This window comes from Pollicipes pollicipes, unplaced genomic scaffold (assembly GCF_011947565.3).
Source record: "Pollicipes pollicipes isolate AB1234 unplaced genomic scaffold, Ppol_2.1 Scaffold_6052;HRSCAF=7182_pilon_pilon_pilon, whole genome shotgun sequence".
Classification (NCBI taxonomy): Eukaryota; Metazoa; Arthropoda; class Thecostraca; order Pollicipedomorpha; family Pollicipedidae; genus Pollicipes; species Pollicipes pollicipes.
Window position 1 is genome coordinate 6,813,554 of NW_023596805.1, and position 21,719 is coordinate 6,835,272.

The 21,719-nt window shown below is 59.4% G+C and overlaps 1 protein-coding gene across 3 annotated transcripts in view; it reads right to left on the bottom strand.

The window, feature by feature from the left end:
- The window catches only part of LOC119104778 (myoferlin), a 24,261-nt gene continuing 2,542 nt past the window's right edge, over positions 1-21,719 (bottom strand). For 2 of the 3 annotated variants that reach the window (XM_037228499.1, XM_037228501.1), the window contains 17 exons: positions 21,078-21,204; positions 14,164-14,255; positions 13,584-13,737; positions 12,888-12,994; positions 12,434-12,562; positions 11,579-11,749; positions 10,958-11,106; positions 10,207-10,352; positions 9,653-9,735; positions 8,138-8,284; positions 6,826-6,916; positions 6,174-6,273; positions 5,551-5,710; positions 4,830-4,923; positions 4,074-4,183; positions 2,652-2,799; positions 1-1,718 (listed from right to left, as the gene is read on the bottom strand). In XM_037228499.1, coding sequence (XP_037084394.1) covers positions 1,680-1,718; positions 2,652-2,799; positions 4,074-4,183; positions 4,830-4,923; positions 5,551-5,710; positions 6,174-6,273; positions 6,826-6,916; positions 8,138-8,284; positions 9,653-9,735; positions 10,207-10,352; positions 10,958-11,106; positions 11,579-11,749; positions 12,434-12,562; positions 12,888-12,994; positions 13,584-13,737; positions 14,164-14,255; positions 21,078-21,204 — 2,047 coding nt within the window. In that variant the 3' untranslated portion in view covers positions 1-1,679. Of the gene's footprint in view, positions 1,719-2,651; positions 2,800-4,073; positions 4,184-4,829; positions 4,924-5,550; positions 5,711-6,173; positions 6,274-6,825; positions 6,917-8,137; positions 8,285-9,652; positions 9,736-10,206; positions 10,353-10,957; positions 11,107-11,578; positions 11,750-12,433; positions 12,563-12,887; positions 12,995-13,583; positions 13,738-14,163; positions 14,256-19,269; positions 19,438-21,077; positions 21,205-21,719 lie in introns of those variants that run through there. The other variant, XM_037228500.1, reaches the window with a different exon arrangement.

Below are 21,719 nucleotides of genomic sequence, written 5' to 3' on the forward strand. Positions count from 1 at the left end.
TCGATATTGCTGCAGGTATTATTCAACTCGGGTAGATACATCCACAAACACAACAGGCACGAGTTATTGCCAATGGCGGCGATTCGAGTCCCATCCGCGCTCGCATTAAATGGAAGACGCAACGAAGATTCCAAGGCGGAATATAAATAAAGCGGTACACTACAAATACCTAGGTCGCCCCAGAGAGGACAGGCCCACAAGGTTCAACATCGCGGACAAGCAGTCGCCGGAGCAATCTTATGACGTCATTCCTCTCACGTCCTGACCAATCACTCGCCGGAGCAATCTTATGACGTCATTCCTCTCACGCGCCTACCAATCACAGTTCCAGAAAAGGGCGCAGGGCCAGTCAAAATCTGGTTTCACCCTGCGGCGCTATGACGTCACCGAAGACGACAGATCGCGACAATAGCAACGCGGGCATGCGGATTACAGCCAATCGCATGCCTCGTATCTACCCAAGACCCCAAAAGCCATGCGGAGAGTGCCTGGTGCGGGCTGTGGAGCGCGATCTCATGTCGGGACACGCCAAAGCCCAGCCAGGAAAGACGAAAACCCGCTCACTCTGACAAAGGTGCATTCGGGGTGGATTAGGAGACAGATTCGAAGCCACAGACTGGCGAGTGCAGTGTCGGGTCAGCCGACTCGCAGCGTGGCAGCAGCCAAGCAAGAATCACAATGCCACCAGTGAAGAAGCGGAAACCCGGGCAATAGCGGCACAGAAGACACACGCCACACGGACACTACATTGACGTCGCCAACGCGACGGCGACAGACGTGGCGCACTCAGAACAAACCGCCCGCGGCGAAGACAACCCTGTTCTGATGACGCGCGAATTAAACAGAACAACAGCAGTGCGTAATACGACGGAAGCTCTTCTACCCGAAAATCAACAGCTGACGGAGTTCAGCGCGGTGCGAGGCTAGCCACCAGTAAACGGCACGAGCCAGGCCGGAAGACACAGTCGGAGACGCCGCGTCTGCGCCGTCCCCAACAACGGCGTCCACAACGGCGCTGATCTCACCGCCGCGACGGCGCCATTCCCCGTCGCGCCATCCCGCCAATCCTCGCCAGGCGGCGCGCGAGGTCGGCCGCGCCAGCCGCCGTGACCGCCGTGGCCGCGGGTCACCGCCGGGTCTGACCTTTGCGCCGCGGTCAGCGACGCCCGCCGTCGGGCTCGACGGGGCGTTCATCGCCGGGGACGGAGAGGGTCGTGAAGGGCGTCGCCGTTGACCCGTGCGGCGCCCCTAACTCGCTGGAGTGGCCATCGTGGGAGAGCAGGGCTCCCCCGGCCCTCCCGCGTGCCCCAGCGCCGCCGGCGGACAGGCCGTCGCACCTCCTGACCTCGACGGCGTCGGGGCACACGAGAGGGCCAACGGTGACACGGATCGGGTCAAGGTTCACACAGGTCAGTCAGGCACGACACAGGCCAGGCGGAGGCCCACGGGACCAGGTCACAACTGACACACGTGTCGTCGCCGAGAAAGGCCAGGTCAAGGTCGACGCAGGTCACGGTGCGATGGGTTTTGACTGGGTCGGAGTCGGGCTACCGCGTGCGGCAGGCAGCACTGGCTGATCTCCTCGATCGGGTGTGACGGGTGTGCGCCATCCGGCTGTGACGTCACGTGCCGCCGGCGGAGATGACGTCATCCGGGCGTGACGTCACGCGCCGACCGCTCTATCCCCGGACTCCGAACAGCTTGTCAATGGTGGCCTCCTGGAGACGAAAACCACGGTGGCGACGTGAACAAGGACCCGTGAAACCCGCACTGAACAGCAATTGAGGGAGGCGGGGAACTGTGGGCTCAGAGGGTGAGATGAGACACCAGCGATTAACGAGATCACACTTACACTGTGGCCCTAAAAAATGGGGGTTAAAAAAACGGGGAAAACATGAAAATAGCCGGGCCGCGCAGCATACACAGGGACCTAAAACAAATTATACGCAACATGTTTACGGACATCGTAGGTGACGAACATTTGCTTTAAGTGTGGATTTTGGCGGCGGGTGACAGGCAAGCTCAGGTCCCACCCCACCAATACCCGCGTGCCGGCGGAGCGGTCATGCCAGGTCAGGTCAGGCTGACCCGTCCGGGTCAGCACTGTTCAGGTCACACCTCAAGATGGCCGAGGTCGGGTGAGATCAGGCAGCCGTGACCCCTGACCGCCGACCGAGGTGAGGTGAGGTCAGGTCAGGTCACCGACGACGGGATCAGGATCAGGAGGGACTGAAGCCGGCCTCAGATCATCTTCCGCGCCAGCTGGTCCACAGTGGCCTCCTGAAGGTCACGCCGCGGTCGGGGTCAAGGACGCGACGGGGATGGGGCTGAGAAAGGCTCGGCACTCGGCAGGCTTTTGAGAGGTGCAGGTGACCATGCAACAGACAGACAGACAGACAGACAGACAGACAGACAGACAGACAGACAGACAGACAGACAGACAGACAGACACACACACACACACACACACACATACAGACAGACAGGCAGGCAGACAGGCAGGCAGGCAGACAGGCAGACAGGCAGACAGGCCAGGCAGGCAGGCACAGGCACACATAAACAGACAGACAGACAGACAGACAGACAGACAGACAAACAGACACCTCTCGCTCCTCCACTCTCCCGTGGCTTCACCGCCACGCGCTGCTCACCGGGACGTTGTAGAGGAAGAGGATGAGGAAGAGCGCCAGCAGGAGCACCACCAGCAGCGTGATCAGGTACCACTTGTAGCGCTTCCAGACGATGTACTTGAACGACTTCCAGGGCGAGGTGAACCACAGGAAGGACGTGGCCGGCCGGCTGCAGCACACGGCGCGACAGCGTCAAGTGACGTCACGGGGGCGGCACGCGGCGGCCTAGCGTGGAGCGGCGTTGAGCGGTATCAGTGGAAGACAAATGGAGCCGAAGTACTACCTATGACGTGGAGCAGCGTCAAATGACATCAGTGAAAGACCGCCAGGACCGGAGAAAAGCGGCGGCGTGGGGTCGTACAAGCCTTCATAGATGTTAGTTAACGTCGTTAGGAAACACGGAGGATGAACACCGATGTCCAAACACGACGCGTGCTGGCAACGACGAAACCCTTACACCACTGTCATTGCGTGACTTAATCTCCACCGTCAAGCCTTCCATTGCAAATGCTCTGATGTGACAAACGTGACACCGGTGAAACACGTTAGTGACAGCACTGCTGTCAGTCGAGCCTCAGAAGAAATTCTCGCACGACACCTGCACCGAAGCGGTTTGCGTCAGGAAAAACTACTGCCGTACTCGCTTAACCTTGAGTCCCAACCTTTTGCTCGGAAAGATTTCTGGGATCAGTCTCAGCGCTACGCGGCGCTCGCATCACGTGAACACCAACGCCGCCATCTGACCATGACATTTGCAAGTCAATGAGTTATGCAGCAGCGAAAGCTTGACCTACCGCGGTGCTCGGAACGGTACCGTCCTTGACATGACGTCATTTGACCTTCGGCGCGGTCGCCGTCACCGGCAGCGCGCTGCCTCAGTCAGGGGCGAGTCGCGCGGATGAGGCGGCTTGAGGCCACCCCACTTCGCGTGAGTGAACCGGAAGGCAGGCACTAACTTCTTTGCAAAATCCGCGGAAATACAACTACCACGGTTCACAGCTTTACGAGACGCTGGTGTTGTCGAATGGGGTTTATGTGAGCCCTACCTCGGTTTGTCTTTTTACTCTTCTCTCCACAGGCCACACCGGAGTCGCTTGTTCATCCAGGGACTCGGACCGCGAGGTTTGTTGTCGACCTTTGAGGTCGGAGCCCTTATACAGCTAATATTGTCTCCGGGTATAAAATCCCCCTCCTGGACACATCTTTGGATACACCGCTGTTCACTAAAAAATACATTATCTGACCGGATGCCACCCGCGGAGGCCGGGCCTTCAACTAATTCGCTTCTCATGCCCCAGAGCTCTTTCCGAGTTCGATCCCTTCCCCCCCCCCCCCCCCCCCCCCCCCCCCACCCACTGAGGACTCTTTACCAGCCCGGGGACTACCGATCATGTATTCCTTATTCCGAGATCGCCTTCGCGGTGACCTGAGGAGACGACTCACTTGGGCGGCTCCAGCTTCGGGTTCATGTTGGGCTCCTCTCTGGCCACTGCCGCCGGCCTCTGCTCGGCGTCCTCTGCCGCCAGCACCTCTATCTCCATCTCGAGTTTGCCCTGCGGTCAATCAGGGTCAACAAACGTTAACTCCGTCTCCAGTTTACCCCACGGTCAGTCTGGGTCAGCACAGGTCACCTTTGTCTCCTGCTTACCACGCGGTCGGTCGAGGTCACCAATGGTCCGCTCCGTTTCCAGTTTACCCCACGGCCGATCAGGACCATCAAACGTTTACTCCGTCCCCAGTTTACCCCACGGTCAATCAGGGTCATGAAACGTTAACGCCGTCTCCAGTTTACCCCACGGTCAATCAGGATCATCAAACGTTAACTCCGTTTCCTGTTTACCCCACGGTCAGTCCGGGTCAGCACAGGTCAAATCCGTCTCCAGCTTACCCCACGGTCAATCAGGATCAGCACAGGTCAACTCCGTCCCCAGTTTACCCCATAGTCAATCAGGGTCAGCACAGGTCGACTCCGTCCTCAGTTTACCCCACGGTCAGTCGGGGTCAGCACGGGTCAACTTCGCTAGAGCACAGCACACGAGCCGTGCGCCTATCACCCCTCCCACCCGGTCCACCAGTACGCGACGTCGAACGCCTGCGAACCCACACACCGTCAGTTTCATCTTCTCTGACCCCCACCCTTAACGCTAGCCCGTCTATCATGCGGACGGAAGAGGACCGGCGGCGGCGGCGGACTCTCACCGTGCAGACCCGCTTGTCCTCCACCTCGCCGACCGTCGGCCAAAAGCCCATGATGCGCTTCTTGCTCCAAATGTCCATCGGCACCTGGCAGGTCCTGTCGCCGGGTCACAGGTCGTCAGTGGGCCCCACGCTCGCCGAGGGGGGGGGGGACGCACAGGCACAGGACAGACGCATACGCACAGCCGCGGGGCCCTCACGCGCGGCGATCAGTCCCGCTGCGCCCAGTCACTGCAGCAGGGACCGAGGACAGCAGACGCTGTGTGTTGCAGTTAACGTGCGCGTGGTTCACCTCACATCGCCAGGTCTGAAGTGCATGTACGAAGACGACAGCTGAGCAATGGCGCAAGAGTAATGCACTCGAACGGCACGGCCACTGCCACCTTTCCTAAAAGCCCCGTAGAAGCATCTCAGTTGAACTGGACCTGATACACCATACCGAGGCGCGCAAGCGTTGAGAATGATAAAATGTGATGTGATGATAAAATGATCATAACGCAAAAATGCAAGTAGTTTGACTGTCGATCACTGAATACCGCGCAGTTGCTGCTCTTTTAGCCACCGGCGAATGCGACAACATCCACCCCGGAGTCCCACTCCCAGCCTCCGTACAACGTCACCGTCCACCGCCTGCCACCCCACACCAGGGGTTCGTACCAGCGCACCCCGCGGGCCACCGGAGGCCACAACCGTCCGGCGCACCCGCCGCGCGCCCGTCACTCACTCGTCCTTCTTGCGCCGTCGCAGGCTGTCGGTGAGGGCCTGCATGGCGTTGTTGTTGGCGGCGTCGTCGGCCTCGGCGACGGCCTCGATCTGTTTCAGGGTGCAGTCCGCGGCCGTGCGGGCCGGGCAGACCAGGCGGTTCAGGTCCAGCTCCAGCTCACCTGACAGACGGATATACAGAGGTCAGGAGCAGCTCCAGCTCACCTGACGGACAGGTATACAGAGGTCAGGAGCAGCTCCGGCTCACCTGACAGACAGGTATACAGAGGTCAAGAGCAGCTCCAGCTCACCTGACAGACAGGTATATAGAGGTCAGGAGCAGCTCTGGCTCACCTGACAGACAGACACACGGACGTGGGGAGCGGCTCCAGCTCACCTGACAGATATACAGAGGTCAAGAGCGGCCCCAGCTCACCTGACATAGACACACAGACGTCATGAGCAGTTTCGTCTCACCTGACAGACAGATTCACCCGCACAAACCAACAAACACCAGACAAGTACGATACGCTGACAAGCGCAGACGTCACACCCGCAGAGCCAGGGCGTGAACGCCGCCACCACGCCGTCAGCGGGGAAAGAGCATGGCGCCGACGTCGGGCCGGCGGCGGCGAGCACACGCACCGATGTAGTCGTCCTTGCTGATGAGGTCGTTGTCCCAGATCTGGAACATCAGCTTGGGCGGCCGGTGGTCCTCACGCTCGTCCAGGCTCCAAAAGTGCTCCTGGGGAGCACGGCACGCCGCCATCACGCACACCGCCATCCGTACATTAGGCGTGGCGGCCACCTGTACCGCCACAGCGAGAGAACGTCCAGAGGATTCTTCAAAGACCGTGCCGGAATCGTCGGCACCATCATCGCACGCCCGATCGATGTGAGCGAGTGGCCTGGACGCGATGTGTCCAGGGCGGTCACCCAGAGGCCTCGGATGGCCCGACGAGTTACATGACCCGTGTTTTGGCCCGATATCGGGGCGCGGACCTGATGGCCCTCCCGGACCTCGCTCCTCCCTCGCTCCTTTGTGGCGCTGATGACCGCAGCACGCCGCACCTGCCGTTACTGTTGTGGGTTCTCGCTCGACCTGCTGGCGTTCATGACGAAGAGTGATGACCCTGCCAGTCTCGAGCAGACCGATTTTAGACATCGCGGTAGCGCCACAGGCTGGCCTCGACTGACCCCGATATATTGTGACCTTGGCTGACCTTGAAATAGCGTGACCTATATTGACCTTGAAAAAGCGTGGCCTAAACTGGCCTTACGTGTGCCCGCGACTGACCTTGGACTTGATGACGATCATTCTCTCGGCCTCCAAGTAGTCCAGGTTGAAGACGAAGCGCCAGTTGAACATGGCCTCCCCGTCCATGCAGCTGCAGACGCGGATGGTCAAGACCGCGCCCAAATATACCGACCAAGATCGCCGCAGGCACTCTAGGAACTCCCGGCAAGGGAAGAAACGAGTGGGCAAGCAAGAACGGAAACATGGTGTTTGAGCACACATAACTGAGGAATTACATCTTTAGAGAAGGCATGAGTACATCACATCAAAACATCGATACATACGTAAATACATATATAAATACATACATACATAATCAAAACATCAATACATACGCTTGTAATGTCCATGCGTGCGCTTCTAAATCCATCAAACACGGACATCACTAAAATCACGGTGAATCGCCAGCTATTTTACAAAAGTGCATTGAATGTCGGGTCGCGAACGTGCGTCGCCTTACAGCAGACAACTCACACGGCGCAAAGTCCGAACGAACAAACCCTCCGCTTAGACCACACCGCCAGCACCAATGTCTCACGTGTACCTACCCCGATGGCGAGAGGTATGTAAGTCAAAGTAAGTCACAAAGTAAAGTCGCGCCCACTACTAGCTAAAACTCTAACTAATTAATCAATTATAATAAAAAAATATTAAAAAAATAGAGACGGGAGACTCTCAGCCGCTTTGTCTGAACGGTCACATAGCAAACGCGACTATAGCCACCCTCGTACGGGGGCGCGAGCACAATTCGAAAGTGTGCCCCAATCTTACTTAATTTCCACACCACAAGGGTTCACTAAAACTGGTTCGGTGAACACTGCTCACAGGCTTTAGGCGTTCATATCATCGCGTAGTTACTGCTGAGACCAAGACCTGGTCAACGGCACAATGGATACGACATAACTACTAGCCCCAGACGACAGCCCCGCAGCCTGCTAACAGGTCAGCACGACAGAATGAAGCACAAATGCACAGACCGTAAAAAGATCGTGAGTAATTATTCTACCAATACTTCCGTCACGACCCTTTAGACTATAAGCTATAATAAAACTATTAACTTCATCAGCTATAACCTACAACGCGCATTTTTGATATGTGCAGGTTGCCTTCGCATTCAGCGATATTATCCACTACTTGGGTTGGCAGCATTTTGGCAGCCTTGCTAGTGAACCCCAGTTAACTAGAACTTCCCCATAATCCAGCGACATTTCGCCAAGCAGTCTCCTGCGAATGGGACACAAATACAGGCGATCGGTGCCCGCCCGCCGCTTCTGGCCGATAGCAGGCAGCGCGGCCGGTCCCCGCCACCCACCGGTAGTGGACGTCCGACTTCTGCACGTTCTTGTCGCCCTGGATCCAGCACTTGACGTACACGTCCGACATGTTGCTGCCTGAGACGACCGAGTACTCCTGCATCACCACGTCCATCACGTTGTAGAGCGCCACCCGCAGCACGTACCTGGCGACGTCACGCGGGGTCAGTGACCCGGCGGGACACGGGGTCAGTGACCCGGTGGGGCGCGGGGTCAATGACCCGGCGGGTCGCGGGGTCAGCGACCCGGAATGACGCGAGGTCAGTGACCCGGCAGGACATGGGGTCAGTGACCCGGCAGGACTTGGGGTCAATGACCCGCCTGGAGGCGGGATAAGTGACCCGGCAGGGCGCGGAATAAGTGACCCGGCAGGACGTGGGGTCAGTGACCCGGCTGGACGCGGTGTCAGTGACCGGCTGGACGCGGTGTCAGTGACCCGGCAGGACGTGGGGGTCAGTGACCCGGCAGGGCGCGGGCACGCATCGACACAGCGGCTGGTCCGCCGCGCAGAGATGACCGATCGTGCAGTAAACGGCGCCGCAAACCACGACACTGGTTTGGTACAGCTGCGTTCTCGCGATCCGACGATGAGATCTGGTACTGCGCGCGATGCACTATGTCAGCGCTGCAATAAGGGGGCATCGCAGTGCACGAGGGCTTGTTCTGCTCAGCACGCTCTAATAAAATTCACGTTCTTAGTATGTTCTCAACACATTAGCCGCACATTCTCACGTTCTTAGCACGTGCTCACGTTCTAAGAACGTCCTCACGTCCTTAGCACGTTCTCGCGTTAATGTTTAGCACGTCCTTGGCATTCCCACATTCTCTGCACGTTCTCAAATTCACGACTAACACGTCCTCAGAGCCAGAAGCCATCCACGCAAACCAAGCAGACCTGAGCTCGCAAGACCGCACAGAGCGGAGCCTGTCCAGTGACGCAGGCTTCAGAGCCACTGCGGGAAGCGGGACAGCTCTCCTTTCAGGGAGAGGCTTACGAGCGCCGACAGAGCGGCGCAGAATGAGTCTCATTAAAACGTGATGTATGGCCGACTCCATAACGACCACCTACCGCCCGGCGCTCCCGCCAGCTGATGAAAATGCGTGGCGGCAGGACTGAGATGGGACGGCGAGTTATGTCGAGGTGATTACTGCAGGCGAACGCGACGGCAGCGGGAATCTTCCACGGGTAACAGGGGATCAGGGGATAAGGGGATAAGGAGATAAGGGGACATCGGTCTCACGGACAAGCAGCAGGACATTGGTAGTGAACGTGATCATCTATAAAAGGTAGATAACCACGCATATGCCATCACTATGTGTCAGAATGTGTCATCACCATATCTGCGCGGACAGCCGAGCCAGGCTAGTCAGAAAGCCAGACAAGATTCAAGGTCACGCCCTCTAACGCGCCTCCAGCCAGTTTAGGACAGGTGTGCCGGACGTGGACCCGCACAGAAGCAGCAACAGCGCAGCGCCGGTCTTCCCCGGTGCCGCAGGGCTCGAGCAGTGCTTACTTGCTGGGTTCGCGGGGCGTGATGTCGAACGGAGGACCTGGCGGACCCGCCAACTTCGGGAAGATGTCCACCAGCATCTCCAGCTGGAACACGGCGCGAGTCAGCACCGACTCGTCAAGCGGACGCCGGTGCGGCCGATGACGCGCTGACATCAGCCATCGGGAGGCACGTCCAAGCGGGGCACCGACTCCACCGCAGGGCCCAGTGACGACCAAAGGCAACGGGTGTAATACGGCCAACACCACTTAGACGGCTTAGTCAGTATGCAACGGCTTCATTTGCACAGTATCACGTTACGACTTCAACGCTCTCTCCACAGCGCCGGCACCTGACGAAACAAAGCACCAGTCGCTGAATACTGCATGTTCTATCGCAGCCAGTAGCGGGAGTCAGCCGAAATCCCCGGCGAGTTCCAGTCAAAATCCGTATCTCTCCAGTCCCAGTTTCGTATCTCCCCTGTCCCGGCCAGTACCTCCCCAGCCCCCTCGTCCTGGCTCGCACCTCCCCTCCCACCGGCTCACCCCACCCCCCGGCCCCCACCCGCGTCTGCCCACCTTCCCCTGCTCGAGGTCGGGCATGGCCGGGTTGAACAGACGGCGCGTCTCCACGTGCTCGGGCACCAGCTCGAACGTGTGCAGCACCAGCAGCGCCAGCCTCTCGTCGTCCGGGCCCAGCGTCGGCGGCCGCTCCGCCGACCGGTCTGCCGCGTCGCCGCACACGTCAAGAACATTAGAAAAATACGGCACACGTCAAGAACATTAAAAGGTCAGAAGAATATTAGGTCAAGAACATTAGAAGGTCAGCACACATCAAGAACGGCACAGTGAATGCAGGTATGAATGAACGAAAATGAAATGATATTGATACAGAAACAAAAGTGAAATGATAGTGATAATGATGTGATGGTGAATAAAAATAATCAGTAATAACCGTAATGTTCACAACTTAAAGTCGATGTGAACATGAATGAATGTAGCAGTGGGCGCGCCTGCGGCCTGATACCTGATATAGGCGGCCGAGGACAAGTTCAGGAAGGCTTGGAGCTCCGGCCGTTGGAAAAGACTATCTCCGGGCAACGGCCAAACCCCGTGTGACGACCCACATTTAACGCTTCGGTCTCTGGATGCGCAAATCCTGAACTTGGTCCGTTCTCACTGACCAACCAAATCTCCACGCGCCTCACGACAGCGACAACCCCACCAAGCCAGGCGATCCTGCCCCGACAGCTTCTTTCCACACCCCAAAACCATGAAAATGTTGTTCCTCGACTGACCTTCCAGCTGACCTTATTGATCTTTCACTGACCTTCCAGCTCGCTGAGCCGGTAGTGTTTGTTGCCGATGACCACCTCCGTCTTGGAGAGCCAGAGCGGCTGCGAGCGGTTGTTGGTCTCGCAGACGTTTTCCAGAATCTCGCGCGGCGTCTGGGCGTCGCGCCACTGGTTCGGGCCCGACCTGCGGGGTCAGGTCAGGTCACGTGGGGTCGAGGTCATCACCGCTACGGGGCTTGCCTTGACAGGGGAAGACGGGCACATGGGTGGAAAATACGGGCACGGGTTCTTACTCCCAGGTGCACCCAACAGATCATATTTGATAGCTAGATTATCTCACAGGATTAGTAACAACTGCGTTGTTTCAAGTGCCAGTGAAACAATGCCTCTGTATTTTAACTGGGAACAAGTTCTCTGCTCGAGTTATATCACTGACGACATCATGTTGATCCGAGAATGCGCACACACTAAATAACAACATCGACATGGATGCGACCTCAGCAGAATTCACAAGAAGACATCACACAGAGAAGACAGCGCACTTGCCAAGAACACCCAAACGGGGAATCACAACGACCGAAATGAAGTCCCCCAGCCATCAGCCCAGGTCGCGCGAGCCGGACCTTTGTCTGTACACCGGGTACCTCCGTACTCACAGGTGGTACTCGCGCGGTATGCCGCACGTGGCGCGGTACTTGGTCATGTAGCGGTTCTCCAGGTCGACCTTGGTCTCGCCGATCAGGTCGTCCTTCGAGACCAGGTCGTAGTCCATGACAGACACGGTGAGGTCCTTCTCCTTGGGCAGCATGCAGGTGAACTCCATGAAGCTGAAGGGGCGGGCGGCAGGCGCGGGTCAGGTCCCGAAGGGGCGGCGAGGGTGTCAGCCAACGGTGTCAGCCAACGGTGCCAGCCGGCAAGGGATGACGTCAGACAACACAGGAGCGGCCAACCACGGTCAACGGTGTCGCACAAGGCAGCCCGTAGCCAACCAAAGTCAATGGTGTCAACTGGCACAGGATGATGTCAGGCAACACAGCCCACAGCCAAAAAGTGTCAACAGTGTCAGCCAGTACAGGACGCAGTCCAATGACACAGCCTACATCAAACCAATGTCAATGGTGTCAACCCACACGGTCAGTGTCAACCCAGTCAACAGTCAACCAAGGCCAATAGTGTCCGTCAACACAGGACGGTGTCAGACAATACCGGGCAGTGTCAGACGACACGGGGCGACGTCGACCCACAGATCTCGCGTATTCACCACCGGCGGACCTCGTCCGCGAGCTCCGATGACAACAGTGGACAAGTTGGGCCGACACCGACAGGTAACGGTGTTCGTAGTAAATTCGTAAGTAAATTCGCAGTAATAATTTCGTAGTAAATTCGTAAGTGTTCGTAAATCAGTAAGCACCAATCCGACTGGCGGACGAGCACGACGAGCTGTGCGGTGGCCATGACGCCGGCCCGAAATAAAATCGCATCGCGTTTATGAGACCCGGTGGCTCTCGCACCTGCCGAAGATGGGGTTGAGCGTGTTGGGCCGGTACTGGTCCCTGGTGTCCTGCTTCTGCTTTCCCAGCTGCACGCGCAGGTACGGGTCCGACATTCCGTTGGAATCCTGCGGCGACAGGTCCCAGCATCTGCCGCCAGGGGCGCCACCGTCGGATGAGATGAGACACGCGGACGCACGCACGCGCGCCGCGCAATGCGATCAGCGTGCGGCAAACCGCGACGCCTCAACAAGCACATGACACGAAGCTGACGCCAACACGGGTCAGCGCGAGGGTCAACCGCCAAAAACCAGCCAAAGAAAGGAAACTACAAAAAGGGGCAGAGGGAAACACGAGAAAATATATTCACCCGAGAAGCTTACATGCATCCCATCGAACGCGCCAACACAAACACAGCGGGTGGCGAGGTTCGAACCCACAACCTTTCCGCTGCGGGCCTGAAGCTCTACGGCACCTGATGAAGTATACGCGGACGATGACCTCCTCAGATGCTGACGGCGGGATGCCACGGATCTGTCGGGGAGGCAGCGGCAGGCTCGGATCGTCCGGCAGCGTGTACACCTGCCGAGTCAAAGGTCAGGTCAGAGGTCATGTCAAAGGGCAGTGTTCTTCTGCGGGAATGGTCAGAGGTAAGTTCAGAGCGAAGCGTAGACCTGCGGATAGGGCAGGGGTCGGTGCACATGTCAGAGGTCAGTGTATAGGTCAGAGGTCAGCATACATCTGTGTATAGGTCAGGTCAGTACACACTTGCAGAGGTCTGAGATAAGCGCACAGGTCAGGGCTCAAGGCACACCTGCGGAAAGGGCAAATGTCAGTGCACAGGTACAAGGTCAGTGTATAGATCAGATAACAGTGTACAGGTCAGGGGTCAGAGGTCAGTGTAAACCTGCCAACAGGTCAAGGGGTCACAACTGCACAAGTGGGAAGAGGTCAGGGGCCACAACACAATCATGATAGTCATATCACAACGCAAACACACAATGCATCAGTAGTACAGTTGCCCCCGTCGACCCCCCCCCCCCCCGCGTAGCCCCACTGACCCTCCCGCGTGACCCCACTGACGCTTCCGCGTGACCCCACTGACCCTCCCGCATGACCCCACTGGCGCTTCCGCGCGACCCCACTGGCGCTTCCGCGCGACCCCACTGACCCGCATGGTGCCCTTGAACTCGCCGACGGTGGCCGACTCCTCGTCTTCACACGACTTGCCGCGGTGGATGTCCAGCGTGTTCAGGATGTCCTTGAAGTGGTCGAAGCACGCCACCCGCTCCAGCTCCACCGGGTAGATCTCCAGCTTCTCGTACCTGCCGCAGAAGACGGTGAACACCTAGCGGGTTCCAGCGGGCAGATGTTCAACTTCTCAACTCGTAGAGAAGACGGCATCGGAACACGGAGACTGCACCGCGTACACCTCGCTGTGGCATGGTTCTGCAAAAACAGTCGCACACACCGACGGTGCTGGGCAGCTCCTCTGCGCTGAAGAACTCCACATTTCACCTAAATGTCCGCGTGCATGCGGGGTCACAGGCTGAAGGTCCCAGATCGAACCGGCATCGTCATTTCCACAGCGTCACGTCAGCCATCCTCACGGGAGAGTTGACGGGGCTTTCCGTCGCCACGCGCCGCACACCACCGGAGCGTAGCCTCCGCGCGGACCAAGAGCGTAGCCTCCCCCCGGCCCACCGACTGGGGTGTCGGGCTGGAGAGAAGCTACCGGTGGGTCGGCTCACCCTCGCTTGAGGTAGTCGCCGCACTTCCTGAGCTCGCCGGCCGACGCGTAGTACTTGCTCCACCAGTCCAGGTTCTTGTCGCGGTCCTCCGCCTTGACACCCGCCCGCCGGTTAGAGGCCGCGTGACACACGCACGCAAACAGCTTAGGAACTTCGAAAATATTGTGAACCTTCTATGGTTTGGGCGTTATTCACGGTGTGAAGAAGAAGACGAGACCTAAATTTAAAAAAATTAATTGGAGGAAGTCGGAGTTCAAAATAAAGAAAAGTGAATATCTTACAGTCCTGTGGCCACGTGCAAAAAGGCACTTTTGCTAAGTTTTGTTACAATGCGTCTGCTGCTTTCCAGCACACTTCAGCGATTTCCTAGTGTCGGAAGTGATGTTTGTAACTGAGAAACATCAAGGCGTTAGAACACTGTTCGGCAGGGGCGCGGCCAGGCGGCGTCTTCGGCTCGCCACTGGAGCCCGGCCGCGCATAGGCCGGGCGTCCCCTGCCGCCGTCGCCTGGACGCGCCCCCGCCGCACCCACCTTCTCTCGCCACTCGTCGCCGGGGCGTCGCCGCGTCTCGGAGGTGACCTCTGACCCGCCCTCTGACCCCGGGTCAGAGGCGTGCTCCGGCCGCGGCAGTCGCCCATCGGACTACGTCAGCAGCGGCGGCGGGCGTGCGGTTAGTGCAAGCGGCAACTGCCGGCTGGACCCCAGCGCCGCCGCGCGGCCAGCGGCGGAAACAGCGCCGCTGTTCAGAAACTGACCCGCGGTGACTGACAAGTTGACTGGCCACGGCAAGAGGCTACTTTTCAGACATTTGACATACTGGGTTTTTTCCTTTTTGATCGCGACTTATTCACGCGCCGGGAAACGTGGTGCTTTGTTATGGTAGACCACAGTAAATCGTAGGATTTCAATCACAAATAAATAGAATAAATGACAGCGTCAAATTTGTCACCCTAGAGCAGACCGGCGGCAACATTGGTGTCGCTCATAAAGGCTCCAGGCAGACCCGCTCAGCGACCCGCGAAAGCTAACCTGCTGACAACGTCCGTCAGTTTCTGAACAGCACCGATGTGACCACCGCGACCTGATACGGGCGCCAGCGTCGGGGGCCGAGCGGGGGGGGGGGGGCGAGCAGAGGGAGGGGGGGCAGTCATGGCGCGTGCAGCGCGGGGCAGCTGGCACGGCGGCCTCGTGCAGGATGTTCAAGCTCGGCCGCATACAGCTGATGTTAGTGGTTAGAAAGCGGCGCTACGGTGCGTAACACGCACGCACGATGCTCCGTGTCAATGTAGGCACAACTCCTGCTGTAACCCAGCGCCCTGGAGCCCGGTATGTGTTGCCCGTGCAGCTAGGCTGTATCTGCGCACGAGCCGCTGCGGCCCGAGGGACGGCCCTGCCCTGGGGAAGGGACGGTCCCTGCCCCGCAAGGGTGGGACCGTCCCTGCTGCCCTGCGCGGCACGTCTGAGGCCTGCACGTCTGAGCTCTGCTGATCTGAGAGCTGCTGGTCTGAGAGCTACAGGTCTGAGCATGTCCGACGGTAACAGGCGTTATGACATCCTGCATCTCAACATTCCCAGCACGCGTGTTCTCAAGCCTGGCCATACACATCCTGGACATCGCACATCTCCCGTCATGCAGCCGAGGAGCGGAAGAAAACACACCGAAGCTCCCTTTGCGGCGCGCGGCACCGCTGAAAGTCCAGCCGTGTGCGCAACGAGACGGCAACCGGAAACGGCGCCTGTGGCAGCCCAAGTGAGGGCGCTGTCCACACCGATCCATGCAGACCAGTCACAAGGTCCACGTGTAAGCCTGCGCCAGTGCTGTATCCCAGCGGCAGCGTTCAAAAACTCCCCACAACTGTCACAGCTGACACAGTAAGCAGCAGTGGCCATTGTTTCCGATCGGAGCCGTGACGTCACCGCCTGCAGGTGAGTCGTGTGACGTCACCGTCTGCAGGTGACGTCATAGTTCGGTCTGATACCCGGCGACGACAATCAGCACATCAACCAAGCCCCGCCTGTCTCGCACGCCAGCGGTCGGCAGTGTCCCAGCGCGGGCCACCGGGTCGCCGACACCCGACGTTCTCCCGGCAACAGCACAGCCAGCGCTCTCACCACGGCGCCGCCGCGTTCAGAACGCGCGCCACATCCTCGCAGAACGACACCTCAACGGCGACACTCCAGCGTCTACGCGCTCAGCACGCTCCGAACAGCCAGACACGGGACTGGACGATCGCAAGGCGCACCGGATCGTGCCCAGCTGGCGCTTGCACCGCGGCGTGCAAGCGCCAGCTGGGCACGACCCGTTTCCACCATCACCTTCGTTGCACGCGGCCCGACTGTGCAGCTGCTCTCGGCGGTAAGGCTGGCCCCCGCCGGTGACGAGGCGGGACAGGAGACGCGCCCCCGGAATCAACAGCTCGTGCTCGGGGAGCTTACGGTCCCCGACGGACCAGGGAGCCCTGCACTGGCGGAACACAAGGCGGCCACACCGCAGTCTCAGCATCGCCAACGGAGCAATTGTCCAGTATCCCAGCTGCATCACAGGTATCCTTGACAAAGCAGGCACATGCCCCCTGCCGCGACAATGTCCCGTATCCAGTGCAGCGCATCCCTGGCTTACACGAACACAGCATCGAAAAGCATTCTATAAGCGGCATGTTAAGTCCCGGTAGCAATCACAGCGCTCCAAATCTAAACCGCTGTCCGCGCTTGTGACGACAGAAGACGTTTCCACGTTGCGAAGCAGACATACACACCCTGTAATCGGACGCGTGGAAGAACGAAGCACGTACAGACGAGCCAACGTTGACAACAGCGGCCGACCGCCGTTAGACGTAAGCGCATGACTGATGCATGTCACGTGACGGGCGCGTGTCGCAGCGTAAGCGGTACAAACAGAGCACGGCGAGCGACGGAGGATAGCCGAGCAGCGATGCGTGAGTTGTGTCCCGAAGGTGGCGGGTTCGAGGCTCACCACCGGTCGTGTTTTTCGGTTCGGTTGTTTACTGCATTCGGCGCGAGAGACCGCAAACTCTCGCGACTAAAGGTGACTGTCTTTGTCTGTCTTGCGACAGACAAAAGGTGACTGAATGCCAAGTGCAGAGACCAGAAGTTTAAAAGACCAGCCCGAAATCTATATTTTGTAGCTAAAAAGCATAACCATAAACAATGGGACATATGTGTATATCTAAGCATACATTAGGTTTCAAAAAAGCGTAAGTTTACTTATATGATCACCTACATGCTTTGGCAATCAATTACCTTAACCTTAACATAACAGCGGAGTACACGGACCACGCGGCCTTTTTCCCCACTGAGTTCCAGCACAGAAAGAGTTCCAACCACAGACACATGTCTCTAAAGAGGCTGATCTGTCTCTCGGCTGTCTGCTGGGCTCCACCACAGGGAAGACGTGCGAATCATGTGGTACAGCGATCAGACAACGGTACACCGTTGCCCGATGCGGCGGTATGTAGTGTCCCAAAGCGTGTCGACGTTCGAGAGCTGGCATACGAACAAAGGCAAGCGACTTGCCAGCCGCGTGAGCAGCACGACAAAAAGGCGCGGCCCCATAGACAACTGTTGCTTCACCACAGTGTGTGTCCCTCGCGACATCCAGACATCACGCGCAGCAGACGCCAGAAACGGCCAGCGGTAGTAGCCACACATAAAACAGAGACAGATGCACTCCCAGAACTATGCGCCGGTTACAACGAGTGTCCCGCGGCAGTAGCCGTACATAACACAGCTGACCGAGCTGACATATGAGCATGTGTTGTCTACATTCCGTGTCCCCGCCAGCAGCTGCACATAACACGGGTCGAGCCCGGCGCGGCGCTCGCGCTCGACCGTCACCTCGTCCGGGTCGACCGGGTCGTCGTCGACCAGCGCCTCCGTGCTGCTGAAGACGCCCGGCCCGTCCATGCCGCCACGGAAGGCGTGCGACAGCAGACGGTACGTGCGCCAGCCCTACGCCAACTCGGCTCGTGAGTGACAGGGCGTGGGTTCAAGACCCGGTGGGAGCTGAGTTCGGCGGCGCAGTCTGCCGTCTGGTCTAGAGCCACAGTGATGTTGCGGACGAAGTCGAACACTCGCCGCACAGCGTTAAGACACTTCACAACCGCAGAACAGGCAGGAGAACTCCTGGTCACATACCACTTCAGTAGCCACTTGCATGGAGGCAGCATGCCTCCAACATGGCACACGCATGGGGGTATGCAATTCACACACATCCAGCAACAACAGGACATTTTTCAACGAAATGACACGTTACCAGAGTCTGGCGCCGCGTCCACCACAGCGCCACGTCCACCATAGCGCCACGTCCAGTGCAACGTCAGAGACAGTCTACTCGCGCAACACACCGGGCACGGCATCAGACAGCACAGGCACGGGGGCATCACAAACATATATCGGTCAACGCATGCCTCGGGCACATGGCTCTCGGCGAAAATTCAATTCAAGTCAGTTCACGACGCACGCAATTCGTCATGGACAAGCCCTCTGCCAGAATATCGCTCGAAAAAGGTGCGGCCTTCATTGGAGCCTCTGGAGGACGTTTCCAAGCCTGCCTGGCGCGATGCGCATCCCAGCTGAGGGCGCCGACGTCCGAACCAGGCTCCCATCCGCCGACTGCCGCCGAAATACGAATGAGCGAAAAAAAAGAAATACGAAAAAAAACATCGAATTGGAACCAAAACCAAGCCAGCCCCAGCCCTCGTGTTAGCCAAGACACGCGCGTGTCTTGTGGAGGGAGCATTCACGCCACCATGCCTTGGCTTGGTAGCTACGACCGCCACCACCTCTCTACTGCGACGCCGCTATTCACAAAGCGTGGCGAAAGCTCCGTGCCTGTCGGCCGCGGCCGAAGCCTCAGTTTCGACGCTCACCGACAGATGTCGGTAATGGATGCAGTCCGCGTCACCGAGCCACCCTCACCCTCGTTTGGAGTCATGCAGGTCTCCGCAATGCCACCAGAACCAAAGCATCGTCAGAACCACCTCAACAAGGAGAGCGACAGGCAGGAGTCCGAAACAGGAGTCTGGAACAGGAGTCCGGGGAGACACCTGCCGGAGAGTAGCGGAACCAGCGGCTCCGGGGCATTACCTCCGGGTCGTGCTGCTCCAGCGCGTGCACGAACTCGGTGCGCTCCTGCACGGCCAGGCTGGGCTCGCGCACGGCGGCCTTCTTCAGCACCTGCGCGTGCTCGAAGCCCTCCCTGCCGCTAAAGTTGCCATGGATCGAGACGGCCGTCATGGGCGCCTCCTCGGCGGCGCCAAGCGTCATCGCGCGCGCCATCGGCGGCCGGCGCGGCGGCGCCGCCGGCGCGCCGGCCACCGCGATCTGCGACTCCAGGTCCGACAGCTGCTGGTACTCGAAGTTGTTGGAGCGGCCGAAGCGGCCTCGCCGGCCGGCGCTAGCCGGCGCCGCCAGCGCCGGCGCCGCGTCCACGGCAACCAGCTGGGGTACAATCGACCGTCAGGGTGCGCGGCGGAAAACGGGCCATCGCGACGCGAACGGGGCCATGTTCGGCCGCCTATCCAGGCATGTAGCGGGAAAAGAACCGTGAGCGTAGGGACACAACTATGAACACCGGAAAATATCGGTATGATCCTGCCCATAGCCAAGCCACGAGTGCTGCGTCGAGGTGTGTGGGGCGGCGGAGAGGAAAAGGGTCGATAATGGTCACAGTCGGCCCGCCACAGTCAGCCACAGCCGGGCCACAGTCGGCCCGTTACGGGGTGGGACTCTGTGGCCACCCGTTACGAACCATGCAGGCTCGGCATCACAACTTAGATGACGCTGAACCGCCGGCCGAAGCGGCCCCACCATCGGCAGCAGCTGTGGCCAGTTCCAGACCCGCCAGACTCGTCCTGATCTGCACTGAGAGCGCCCTCGCCACACTTACCTCGCGGCGGGCCACGATATCTGCACGGGCTCTTTCAAAAGGAGACGGAGGAGAGCGGCCGACAAGGATCACAACACTCGACACACTGACCAGTCTGGAGAGACAAGGATCGCAGCAACGAACGCTCCCTCAAGTCAGGAAACAGGCTCGCAGCAATGAGCACTCTCCAGCAGGGAGAGTGCAGGCCGGGCGTTACTGGGCAGTTACGGGCAGGAGAAGACGCACAGAAGTGTGACCTGCGGCTTCAGCACGCCGAGCGGCGATCGAAGCCGCCCCGGTGCCGGACGCGCGCTCCAGAACAGTATGAACACTGACGCGACTGTGTGAGAGCGAGCTTCCGCCCAGACCACCTGCGTGCCACGCCTACTGTGACACAGTCTCAACCGGCACATTCAGGTTCATACCTACCCAGTATGCCACGGTACCACGGTCCGTCAGCAGGGCGTTTACAGCAAAATGACGCACATCTGAGGCGGAGCTCACGCGGGCCAAAACACAGCGCTGGCTGGCAGCACGCTAGCGACAGCAAGCAGCGAGCACGCAGTGCCAGCGCGCTAGCCTGGGCGGCTGGAGAGTGACCGCACGCACACGCACACACGCGGGCATCACACAAGCACTAACACAGGCGGTGAACAGCAGGCATTTCCCGCCTGCAAACTAACACGGACGGGAGAGAAACGACGGGAAACAGCGGAATTAGTCACAGCAGACGGCGGCGGTTGATTCACCGGGCGTCTTTAGGCCGAGTCGAACGTTGGGAGGCGGGCGTCGGGAGGCGGTCTTCATGAGGCGGTCGCCGGGAGGGGGTCACGGGGAGGCAGTCTTCGGGAGGCGGTCTTCATGAGGCGGTCACCGGGAAGCGGACATCGGGAAGCGGGCGTTGGGAGGCGGACGTCGGGAGGCGGTCTTCGGGAGGCGGTCTCCATGGGGCGGTCACCGGGAGGCGGGCGTTGGGAGGCGGTCGTCAGGCGGGCAGCGGGCCACACGCCCTGCACGGACACAGTACCTGCTCGTCGCCGCCGCCGCCGGCCGGGCTGCCCTCCGGGATGGCTGGATCTATGTCGATGACGGTCGACTGCCTCGTCATCGTCGACTGCCGGTGCACGGTCGACTGGCGGCGGACTGGCTTCGACCTGCGGCCACCGGCGACCGGGTCACATCAGCCGCCGGCGACCGGGTCACATCAGCCGACAGCAGCCGGGTCACATCGACCAGGTCACATCAGCCGACAGCAGCCGGGTCACATCGACCAGGTCACATCGACCGCCATCGACCGGGTCACATCGGCCGCCGGCGACCGGGTCACATCAGCCGACAGCAGCCGGGTCACATCGACCGCCAGCGACCAGGTCACATCGGCCGCCAGCGACCAGGTCACATCGGACGCGGGCGACCGGGTCACATCGGACGCGGGCGACCGGGTCACATCGACCGGGTCACACCGGCCGCCAGCGACCAGGTCACATCGGCCGCCAGCGACCAGGTCACATCGGACGCGGGCGACCGGGTCACATCGACCGGGTCACATCGGCCGCCGTCGACCGGGTCACATCGACCAGGTTACATCGGCCGCCGGCGACCGGGTCACATCGGCCGCCGGCAACCGGGGTCACATCTGCCGCCGGCCGCCACAGCGCTCCTGCCTTTC